Source organism: Aythya marila (genome assembly GCF_965140915.1).
Source record: "Aythya marila genome assembly, chromosome: 29".
NCBI classification, from domain to species: domain Eukaryota; kingdom Metazoa; phylum Chordata; class Aves; order Anseriformes; family Anatidae; genus Aythya; species Aythya marila.
In genome coordinates, this window is record NC_139070.1 from 1835620 (window position 1) to 1847577 (window position 11958).

The 11958-nt window shown below is 56.1% G+C and overlaps 1 protein-coding gene across 1 annotated transcript; it reads left to right on the forward strand.

Annotated features, from left to right (window-relative positions):
- The first annotated feature begins 197 nt into the window (after positions 1 to 197).
- Positions 198 to 5590, forward strand: LOC309888375 (ras-related protein Rab-11A-like). Its single transcript, XM_082780647.1, has 5 exons — positions 198 to 263; positions 2722 to 2917; positions 3004 to 3197; positions 3275 to 3355; positions 3532 to 5590. The coding sequence occupies exons 1-5, from the start codon at positions 224 to 226 to the stop codon at positions 3669 to 3671; spliced, it is 651 nt and encodes a 216-aa protein (XP_082636773.1). The 5' UTR covers positions 198 to 223; the 3' UTR covers positions 3672 to 5590.
- Positions 5591 to 11958: the final 6368 nt, after the last annotated feature.

Consider the following 11958-nt stretch of genomic DNA (forward strand, 5'->3'; position numbering starts at 1 on the left):
GGGGGCTGGGGGTCCCGGGGCCCCGCCGCCCCCATGCACCTGGCCCAGGTGAGCCGCCGGGCGGTGACGGACAGCCCAGCCCGCCAATGGCAGCGGGGGAGGGCGGGGGGGGGACCAATGGGATCGCGGGGGGTGGCCCCGTCCCGCCTCCAACCCCACCCCCCCCACGCCCCGGTCCGGAACTCGGGGCAGGGGCAGGGGCAGGGGCAGGGGCAGGGGCAGGATGCGGGGCCGGGACGAGGAGTACGACTGCCTCTTCAAGGGTACGGGACCGGGAACGGGATCGGGATTGGGATTGGGAACGGGATCGGGAACGGGAACTGGGACCTGAACCCGGGATCGGGATCGGGATTGGATCGGGATTGGGATTGGCACCGGGATTGGATCGGGACCGGGATTGGGAACCGGGAACCGGGACCTGAACCCGGATCGGGATTGGAATCGGGGACCGGGAACTGGGGACCGGGAATTGGGGACCGGGACCTGAACCCGGGATCGGGACTGGGATCGGGATCGGGACCAGGAACCGGGAACCGGGGACCGGGAACCGGGAACCGGGGACCGAGATCTGAACCCAGAATCGGGATTGGGATCGGAACCGGGAACCAGGGACCAGGGTTGGCAACCGGGGAGCGGGGACCGGGGACCGGGACCTGAACCCGGGATCGAGATCGGAATCAGGGACAGGGAACCGGGCACTGAGATCTGAACCCGGGATCAGGATCGGGGCCGTCACTGGGGTCCTGAACCGGGGTCGGGAACCAGGGATCGGGATCGGGACCTGAACCCAGGCCCGGGACTGGGGACCGGGACTGGGACTGGGGACTGGGACCTGAGTCTGAACCGGGACAGGGGACAGAGACTGGGAACCAGGACCTGAACTGGGAACCGGGCTGGGAACCAGGGACCGGGACTGGGGACCAGGGATGGAGACTGGGACCTGAACCAGGAACCGGGACTGGGGACAGAGACTGGGATCGGGACCTGGGACGTGGGACCTGAACCCAGGACTGGGGCCCAGGACCTGAAGCGGGAACTGGGCCCAGCTCCAGGTGCTGGGCAGGTGCTGGGTGCCCCCACACCCAAGGGTGCGAGCAGCTCTTCCTGGCCCTGGCTCCTCATTAGTGCTGGGGGAGGGCAGCACCCATGGGTGGGGGGTGCTCGGCCCCTGGGCAGCCCCAGGAGGCTGGGGGGGAGTCGTGGGCAGAGAGAGGAGCGGGGAAAAGCCCCCCTGGGAAGGGAGCCGGGGTCCCGGTGCTGTTGGCTGGAGCAAAGTGGCGACAGGACGTCGCCAAGTCGCGACAGGACATCCAAAAGTCGCGATAGGAGCCAGGGATGGCCTTGCTGTGAGTCAGCCGCCAGCACCTCCCCCGGCCCCCGCCCAGGAAATCAATCTCGGAGTTGCTTTGGGTCGGAAGGGACCTAAAAAATCACCTCGCTCCGACCCCCTGCCGTGGGCAGGGACCCCTCCTGCCAAGCAGGTGGCTCCAAAATCCTCCCCAGAGCTCTCCCAGGACCCAGTGAGGGGCGTCCCCTGCGTCTCGCCCACTGCTACGCCAGAGGCATGGCTCTGGGGGGGGCCCAGCAGCGTCCCCCTGCGGTGCCGAGCTCCTAAAGGAGCTGGGGCTGAGGGCGGCTGGAGGTCGGGCTCTGCTTTTCCTTCCCAATTCTTTTCTTCTCCTTAAAAATAAGAGAACCTGGCTTTGAGTCCAGAACCCGTCGGTTCCACCCAAACCAGGGGCAAAGTCCAAGGGAGACGCGGTGTTTAGGGACACGGAGCTGGGACAGCGCTCGCTGGGTCCCCGGAGCTTTGCTGGGGCTTTTTTTTTCCCCAAACGGGTGCTGGTTTCGGTTTGAAGCAGCGTTCTTCCGACTTTCTTTATGAGGGAGCATCCTGCTCCTAAGGCTTCCAGGGGCACGGCACACGCGTGCCTCAGTTTCCCCAGCTGGATTCGGCGCTGCCGGGGGCGTGCACGGGGCCAGTGGAAGCCAAATTGCAGCAGCACTGCCGGCGTCGGAGACCTTGTGCTTGAGCCAAGGGAAGTGGCAACCTGCCGTTAATTAAACACCGAGCCTGGATCAAAGCGCTGAGGCTCGTTAACGAACCTGGCACATTGCTGGCCGCTGCGTCTCCTCTGTTCATCGAGGGCAGCCCAGCCCATCGTGGTCTCCCCAGGCATCCACAAAGCGCCCCGCGGCGTCGGGAGCCTCCCTCCCTCTGCTGCTGGTCCCTCGCAGGGTTTTGTCCCAGCTGGGGAGGGCAAGGTGAAGCCCCCCCCAGAGTCCTCGTTGCCCCGGGGAACGGACCGAGCCAGCAGCCATGAAAAAGAAAAGAAATCCAAAGCTGTTGAGTCACAAACCCAACAAACTCGACAGGGGAGCCGTGACGGAGCCTCCCCGCAGCCTGTTGTTGCGCCAGGTTTTACAGGAAATAGGTAGAAAATGCATCACCTGGCCCACACCCAGGGACTTTCCTCCTCCTCCTCCTCTTCCTCTTCTTCCTCCTCACCTTCTCCTCCTCCTCGGCTGGTGCTCGCTTTGGGACCAGCTCTTTAAATCCCTGGTTATGCCCCGATTCCCTTGGGATGAAAAGGAGATGGGGGCTGATGGGGACGTCCAAGTCCATGCAGGGCTGGGGATAATTTGGGGATAATTGGTGCTGCCTGGTGCTGGGGGGCCGGGGGCTGACGCTGTGCTTGTTCTCCCCCCCCCCCAATCCAGTTGTGCTCATCGGGGACTCCGGCGTGGGGAAGAGCAACCTCCTGTCCCGCTTCACCCGCAATGAGTTCAACCTGGAGAGCAAGAGCACCATCGGGGTGGAGTTCGCCACGAGGAGCATCCAGGTGGACAACAAGACCGTGAAAGCTCAGATTTGGGACACGGCCGGGCAGGAGCGGTACCGGGCCATCACCTCGGCGTGAGTGTCCCCCCCTTGACCCCCCAAAATCCCACGTCCCTTCCCTGGGAATCCGCCGTGAGCCCGTCCCCTCGCTGTCCCCCCAGGTATTACCGGGGGGCCGTGGGAGCTCTGCTGGTCTACGACATCGCCAAGTACCTGACGTACGAGAACGCCGAGCGCTGGCTGAAGGAGCTGCAGGACCACGCCGACGCCAACATCGTCATCATGCTGGTGGGCAACAAGAGCGACCTGCGGCACCTGCGGGCCGTGCCCACCGACGAGGCCAGGAGCTTTGCAGGTATCCCCTAAACCCCATCCCACCCCATCCCACCCCATCCCCTATGACTCCTGGCTGAGCTCGGGCTGTCCTCGCAGAGAAGAACGGGCTCTCCTTCCTCGAGACGTCGGCTCTGGACTCCACCAACGTGGAGACGGCTTTCCACAGCATCCTCACGGGTAAGGGGTGGCCAGGTTGCGTCCTCCCGGGACCTATTTAAGCTCTGGGGGTGGGATCCTGCTCCCCGTGACGGGTGGGTGCTCCCAGCCTCTTGAGCTTTTGGGGAAATCTGAAAACTACTGAAATCCACATTTTTTTTTAAAAGCTTTCCCTCCTTCTCCCCTTTTCTCGGCAGAGATCTACCGCCTCGTGTCGCAGCGGCAGATCGCCGGGCAGCCCGAGTCTGAGTTTGGCCCCAGCACCACCATCGAGCCCGTCCGGGTGCTGCCCACGCAGCAGGAGGGCCGCCAGGCTCCCTGCTGCCAAAACATCTGAGCCCCCCCCCTGCCCTGCACACGGAGCCGTCGCCTTCCTCACCCTCTACCTCTGCTCGCTGCAGCCCCCCTGGAATGGGATGGGGCTGGGGGTCTCTTCTCCCGCACGGCCGCTCTGTGCCGCCTTGTGCTGCTCTCCCCGTGTTTATGTAGGACCTACAGGAATGGAGAGGAAAAGCTCTCCCTGAGCCGCGTGTCCCCACCAGTGCCTCTCTTCCCCAGGGCTCGGGACGTGCCACCCTTCACCTCCTTGCTTTCTCCAGCCCCAAAGTCACCTTAGGGTGACACCCTAAGGCAGCCCACCCCTTGCCTGGTACCCAGGTTTTTGTGGCACCCGTGGGTGCAGCCCTTTGGGGAAGGTTTTTTGGGATGGTGAGGGGCCAGGGTGCACCCTTCTTTCTGCCTGGCGAGAGACTGGGTGCACCCAGCCCCGGGCACGGCTCTGGGTGAGGATGGGGCACCCTGCTGGGGGGTGCAGGGGGTGATTCCCACCTTGGACCCCATTTTTGTGCCCTGAGCCCCTTTGAGGCACGCCTGCAGCGCAGCCAGCTCAGAGGAAAAATCTGCCCTGTCCTTCAGCCGGGTGCTGGGATGCACGAGGAGGGGAAAGGGGGCTCCCAGGGTGGGGGGATTTGGGAAGATTTTGCCACTTTTGGGGCTGTGGGATGAGGACGAGGGACTTGGTGACAGCAGGGCGCAGCCTGGGGACGAGGCTGCCGCTAGATGGAGCGTGTGCTGCGCTCATGGGGGGCTGCCAGCCCCGATCCCACTGCCCAGGGAACAGAGCCGGGCCCCCCAGGGCTGGGACAGAGCCGGTGCCACCGGCGTGATGGGCAGGGGGCAATGCAGGGGTCATCCCATCCCATCCCATCCCATCCCATCCCATCCCATCCCATCCCATCCCATCCCATCCCATCCCATCCCTTTGCCCCAGGAGCGCATCCCCCGGTGTATGGGGGGGGTTCTCTCTTTCCACATCTGCCCACGGTCACCCCGTCCCACTTGGCAGGATTTTGCCTTGGGGCACGGTTTATTGACAAAACGGGAATTTGGACAGGATCCTAAAATAAAGTTGCTGCTGGAGGCTTTTTCTGCCTGTTGGGGTCGTTGCTTGAGCCCAGGACCCGCGCCAGCTCCGGCCCCGTTTTTCCCCCCCGTTTTTGGCACACGGCAGCTCAGTGGCATCCCCAGGCAAGGAAGGGCACAAAGAGGAGCAGGGTACAAAGGAAATGTGGGGCCAGCCCCATTTTGGCTTGATTTTACCCCTTTTTGAGCAGCCACCGTGGCAGCACCTGACCCTTGGCTGGAGCCCCCCTGGCGCAGCGTGTCCCCGGGCACCGCCACGTCCCCAGGGCGTCGCGGCTTTTAGCTCCATTTTGCTCCGATTCCCCCGTTTTTACACAATTCCCGCTAGAATGTGGCAGAGAGGGTGACCCCAAAGCTCACGGAGATGGGAACTCGTCACCAGGGCTGAGGGTGGCAGCGGGTTCAGGGTATGGGATCGCCGTGGAAGTGAAATCCCCTTGCTCTGAGCAGGGCCCCGCTCCCACCCGCCGCTGCTGGAGCCCTTCCCAGAGCGTGAACAGACAGAAAACAAGAGCAGATACCAAGTTTCTTAAGTAATAATACTTTAATAAAATTAAGTTCTTAATGTAATTTAGCACATTTAATACATTAACCCTTTCCCTTCTTTGTTTTTTTTCTACAAGTTGTGCAACATCATTATTTTAATTTTTTATTTTAATTTTTTTTTCCTTCTCCCCTTATACTATATGCCTCAAAACTCAGACAACGAGCCTAACTCTACTTCTATGTTCGGTTATATCTCTCTCTCAGGCCTTTATTTTTGCGTAATGCCGGAGAGATGAAAATACCTGGATGGAACATGTGATCGGTTTCCAATAGTAACAATCCCGACTACAGGTTTCCTATGACGTTAAAAGAAAAGGAAAAAAAAAAAAAAAAAAAAAAAAAAGGGAAAACACAACGTAACAGGGAATGGACTTTAAGCGGAGGGGCCACGGTCGGGATGCCGAGGCCGACACCGGCAGCTCCGTGGATAAAAGCGGATGCACGTGGGCTCGTTGGGCATTTCGGAGCGAGGGCGAGAGAAAGTTCAGTGGCACTTGGCGAGCGAGGGCTGCGCGGGGCTGAGCTCCCCTGGAAGCTCCCTGGGGCTGAGGCTTTGCTCGAGAAATGGGGAAATGGCCCCAGAAACGCTTTGCCGGAGCCCCAGCGGCAGAAAGCTGGAGCTGGGACCTCCAATACTGGGAAGAGCTGGAGGAAATCGCAGCCGATGCCGGGATCAGCCAGCACCACGCGCCCGGCCGTCAAATCCCACTGCCTTTCACGCCTGCTTAACCCAGGAGCAAACCCTCAATTGCAAGACAGGATCTGGCCCTGGCTTTTGTATTTTATTTTTTCCCTTTTCTTTACAATTCTCTTGAAGGGAATTCATAAAGAAAAAGGAAAAAAAAAATAAATCCAAAAGGGCCGATGGTCTCACAGCTGAGCAAAGCAGCTGCTGGGAGTCGAGGGAAGACCCCGCGGCCACGCGGCGCTGCTCTGCCCCGTCCCTGGTCCTCAGCGAGCTGTCCCCAAGCATCGCCACGAGACCAGGACGTGTTCTGCCATCAGCCACCCAGTGAACTGGCACCGCCACCGCCAGGCAGGGTGGGGACACGATTTCCTTTTTATTTTTATTTTTATTTTTTTTATCCCTGCGTAGCTGCGCAGACAGCGGTGGAACAACTCCAGATTTCACATTAGTGTCACTTTACCGGGGGTGACTTTCAATTTGCTCCATTAGCGGCCCTGGAGCGATGCTGGCTCGGGTCCAGCAGGGACACCGCAGCCTGCCAGGGCCGAAGGGACTTTGGTTTCCCGGGGAGGAACCCCACCGAAGCGGGCGAGCGGCGCAGGGACCAAGGCTGAGGCTGCCCAACCTCGGCCGGGCTGACTGACAGCAGAACACGGCTCCGAGTTTCAACCCGCAACACACCACAGACTGCTCATGAACATCCTAGAAAGGTTTTGTTTTGTTTGTTTTTTTTTTTGGAAGAACCTGCCCATCCTGGCTCTGCGGTGCTGACACCGAGGGAAACCTTTGCGGGGACGCGGCAGAGGCAGGATGGGACCCCACGAGCCGTGGACAAGCGACTATAAAGTGCATCCGCTCTCCGGTCCAGGGCGCCGCTGCACAATGTCAAGCACTGACTCTTCTTCAAGTATCAAAACCCAAAAAAAAATAAAAATAAAAAATAAATGAGGTAAACCGAAAATGAAAGAGCAAACAGGCCGCTCGCTGCCCCGCGGGGAAGGACCGGGTGGAGGGGTCGTGCCTCCGCGTTCCCGAACCGGCGCTGGGCTGACGGGGCGGGCGCAGCGAGCGATCTCGGATTCACAGTGCTATACGCAGAAACCGAATGAGAACTGTCTTCGCTTCCTGTCCTAACCTATTGCATGGCTTTGCTGAATGCTGGTAAGCGGCTGCCTCGTCCCGCCCCGGGTGCCGGGCGCCGGGGTGGCCGCTGTGGTTGTCGAAGGCTTTGGGATCCTGGCGGATGCTCCTGAACCGCGGGACAGCCAGGGCTCGCTCCGGCTGAGCCACGACACCGAGGAGAGGAGCAAGAGCTAAACCCGGAGGTAACCAGCCACCTTGCGAGGGTGTTTTCTTGGCAATGCTCCACTCCCTCCGCGACCAACGGAGCTTGCACTAGGTCGTTTATTTTAGCATCATCGCGTGTAAACAGGGGGTCAGTGCAGCGAAAAGCAGCCTCCGAGGGGCCCGAGCGCTTGGCTGGGCGCGCACGGAGCAGGGTCCGACCAGCCAGGGCTCGTCTTTCCTGGCACAAGCTAAGGAGAGGGCGAATATCTCGCCGCAGTCCCAGCTCTCAAGGGCTGAGCCTTGGCTCCCTCACCACAGCCTCCAGCACCGAAAAAAAAGCCACCGAGCCGGAGCTGGCATCCTGCAAGCTGCCAGCTGCTCACGAAGCACCCTCGACCCAAGCCGTACGCCGCCCGCTCCCGGCACAACCCTTCCCCTTGCTGGGTCGAGATATAACCAAGAAAGCAAGCAAAAAAAGCCCGAAAACCAAAGGGAACGAACCAAACCCTAACGGCCCGTGCTCCGAGCGCGGAGCAGGGCGCGCTCGGCACGGCTCCGCGCTCGGCACCGGCACCTCGCTGCCGCCAGCTCCGGCCGTCACCTTACAGAGGGGACTTCACCCGCGCCCAATTTTCCTTTCCACCCACCCAGGGACGGTCCCGCCGCCGTCACAGGGACCCGCCGACACCTCGAGTGCCTGGAGGAGCTCCAAAAGCACAACCGGCGCGAGAAACGTTAACAGCAACGAGATTCTGACTTTTAGCGTTTTTTTTTTTTCTGGAATTTCCATTTCCGTGCTCCAGGCCCGAGGCTGGAGGTCAGAATAAGGCAAAAATAATGGCCTAAAACTTTCTTATTTTGCTCAGTGACTAGCCAAATCCTTATACTTTTTTATTAAAAAAGCAACATAAAAACCCAAACGCATCTTTTTAAAAAAATACATATTATTAGATCCCATTTTTTTTTTTCCCCTCTATAAAAATAACTTCAGGACTTTGACAGAAGGTACCAGTCGGTGGTCTGTTATTTTGTTAGGCTTTTCGTTCGTCGATGTGTTTGCTTCAGAAAAATAGTACCAAAAAAAGATGGAATTTCTGGGGAAGTTAAAAATGATAACTGATCTTGTTTACAAGTTTACTTTACATTCTGCTCTGTCTGGGATCACTTGGATCTACTATAGATTAAACAATATGGATAGCATCTACTATTTGAACTAGTTAATTTTATTTTAATCTTTACTCTAGGATTATATGAAATAAATTTGAGCGTTTATTATTATTATTTTAACTTTTTTTTTTTTAATACCCATCAACGCAAACTTTTTTTTTTCTTCTTCTTCTCCTTTTTGGTTAAAAACAAACAAACAGAAAAAAAAAAAAATCTTATTTTAACATGCTTCTTTGAAAGGCAACAGAGCAGAAGCATCCCTCCCCGCCGCCTCGCGACTGTGGGATGCGGGACGAGACCCCCGGTGGGCTCCCGTCCATGGGGTGGCCACGGGGCCTGGGCCCTGCCAGCCCGGTGGGGACGGGCACAGCTCGCTACGTGTCCCGGTGCCCTCCTGGTTTGGGGACGGGTTCGAGTTTGGTGCACCCAGGGCCGTGCCGGCTGCGGAGACGGAGCCAAATTCGGCCCAGGGGAGGCAGGGGCCGGAGCTGCCCCAGCACCGAGCGGCCCCGCGCACCCAAGGGCCCCGCGGAGCCTCCCGGTGCTGGGGGAGAAGCGGTTTTTACGCCGGGATCGCCCCAAATCCTGCTTCCAAACGCCTCAATGGCAACATTGCCCCGTTGGCAATCTGGGGCAGGCTGGGGTCTGCAGGAAAACGAGCGAGAAAGGAGGGCGGAAGGGGCGAGAAAGGTGAGTTTGGCTTTCTGAGCGTGCCCAGCCTGCTCCAAAAAAAGCCCTTTTTCTCCCCGAAGCTGCCACCGTCAGAGCAAAGCGAGGTCACCCGGCGGCGGGCGCGGGGACGGACGGCACCGAGCGACCTCAGGACAGGGCCTGGGAACCGACCACGCGGCTCCGAGTCGTAGTGGTTTTGTCTATTTCACTTCTCCGGTTTGTAATTTCTTTTCATTTTTTTTTTCTTTTTTTTTTCATTTTTTTTTCTTTTCATTTTTAAATACATCCAACTGTGTTAATTTCTTATTCCTGGAAAGGGCTATCTGCACCATAACTATCACCTTTTACATACACACACGCACACACGAAAAAGGAAACATATATTAAAAACACTTTTTAAGCAATACTCTGGATACAAATGTATTTTTTAACCTACATATATTCTAAACCTTCTAAACTTTTAAGGATCACTTTATCATAAAATAAAATATCCTTTTTTCTTATAATAAATTACCTAATAAAAAGTATTTTTATTAGCCCAGTTCCTTGCTACATTTACATGTAATAAATGCATTTATTAAAATAGAATATTAAATTATAAAGAAATGTTCTAATTTTAAAATCTTAATCTTTTTTTCCCTCCTCTCTCTCTCTTTAAAAAACACCAGTAAATGCATCAAAATAAACCCTTCAAATACCAAATAAACAGGTTGGAGCATTTTGATTTAAGAGGTTCACAATAGTAACAGTCTGAGCCTTTGTATGTATGGAGATTTTTTTTTTTTTTTAAGAAAGAAAGAAAAGAGAAAAAAATAATAGATATCCCTCCAGCTGAAAAATACTTTTGCAAATGGGAGCTAGGACAAGATATTTTTATAGTATCTCCTCATTAAATATAAATCCAATTTTGGTTCTCTCTCTCTCTCTTTTTTTTTTTTTTATTTTTTGTTTCGTTTTCTGTTATGCATTATAATACACACTATTCTCTACATAATTTACGTCGATGAGGATGACATCACGGCACGGTATTATCTCATCCCTCCGCTTCCCTTTCTCACCTTCCACCCCCCCCCGCTCCGCCTCATCGCCTCTCCTCGGGGCGTCCCCTCGCAGAGCCCGGCTGGGACGCCTCCGTCCCCTCCCTGGCTGCGTCCCCAACCCCGGGAAGCCCGAAAATTTAGCCGGACGAACCCTGTATTCAGCACAGCCCCCATTTCAGCAAGCGCCCACCAGCCTCCCCCGGGCCTGATCCTGCCTGCGCCCGGCAGCAGCGCCCCGAGCCCCCCGGGTGCTCGGCGCCCTGCTCTCCGTCCCGCTGCCCTGCGCCCCCAAAACACACCCGGGGGTGGCTGGGCCCCCCTGGCGGGATGGGACACGGCGGGGACGAGGGAGCCCCCCAAAGCCAGGACCGTGACCCCCCCCATCTGGAGGGCTCTGCTTTTAGCGGATGTTATTGCTGGTGAATTGGACCAACAAGCCTTTTTTTAATTATTATTATTATTATTATTTTTAGTCACCTATCAAGGAAGATACAAGTCAGAGCAAATAGTTAAGGTCATGGGCATTTTTCTTGTTTTTTGTTTTTATTTTTTTTTTTTAAAGATTTTTTTTATATATATACATATATTTAAAAAGAGAGAAAAAAAAAAAAAAAAAAAGTTACGCAAATTTGTTGTTTTAAGCCCCGCAACCGGGCTTCCCCCTAGGACAGGGCCCGGGTCTGAGCCTCTCCGGGTGCCCCCGAGGGGCTGGGGGGGCGGCGGGGCCGCGGTTCCCCCCCCACCCGAGCCCCCTGCAGCCCCTCGTGGGCCAGAGGTAGCTCTCGGTGCGTTTACAGCGCCTGGTTTTTTTCTTCCAAAGTTGCTACATCAAAATACGGAGTTGGTTGGGGTGGGAGGGGGGGGGTAGGGGGGCGTAGGGTGGAAAAGCAGGGGAAAAGGAGAAATCAAAATAAAAGGGGGGCCGAAATACTTCTATTCATTTTAAACTAGAACTGCTACATCAAGCTTTCTTTTAATATATATGTATATGTATATATATATGTATATATATATATATATATAAAGGTTATTGGAACTGAAGATTTTATTAAAGGCCAACTTGGAGACTTGAGTAGGAACCTCGTCTGCAGAGAGGGACAGACTGCCGCTGCCTGGACAGACGGACAGCCGGCCCCTGGTTCCGATCAGCAAGCATGGATGTTTGTTTGGGTCATTAATTCCTTTTTTTTTTTTTTTAAAACTTTTTTTTTTTTCATTTTTTTGTTTTTTTGTTTTCTAAAAAGAAAGGTTTTTTTTTTTTTTTTTTTTTTTTTTTCTCTAACATTTTTCAGCATGCAGGAGGCTTTTACATCGCTTTTCGCTTGCCGGGGGAAGGGGAAGGGATAAAAGGAGCGGACGAGGGCCCCCCTTATCCCTTACCCACTTACCCCTCCAAATCCCTTAGGGTCAGTGCTAGCACAGGTCCCCCCCGCCCCGGGCCCCCACACGGGTGTCTCCTTCCCCCCTCCCCGCTCCCCCCCAACCTCTTCACAACCTGGCATCAAAGAAAGACATTGACCAAAAACTTGCTCACATTACCACGAACAGACTTCACTCAGCCAAGAACGACTAGTCACTCAACTAACAGATCGGCCCCGGGGGACTCGGCCGGGGAAGCACTTTGCCATTGCGTTTCCAGCTCAAGCCCCTCCGGTACCGACACGAACATCTCCGAACGCCCCCCCACCTCCCAGAATGGTGGTTGGAGCACCCCCCTTTTCCCCCAGCTCTTGCCCCAACCACTCTCTTGCCACCGTCGGGAGGATTTTTTGGGGGGAGAACGGCTCCGACGCAACCCCGGG

Excerpts from the sequence above, each read along its gene's own strand:
- LOC309888375 (XM_082780647.1), top strand. The coding sequence starts at position 224 with ATGCGGGGCCGGGACGAGGAGTACGACTGCCTCTTCAAGG. Across the intron at positions 264-2,721 it reads GTACGACTGCCTCTTCAAGG|TTGTGCTCATCGGGGACTCC; the intron begins GTACGGGACCGG and ends CCCCCAATCCAG. Across the intron at positions 3,198-3,274 it reads CGAGGCCAGGAGCTTTGCAG|AGAAGAACGGGCTCTCCTTC; the intron begins GTATCCCCTAAA and ends CTGTCCTCGCAG.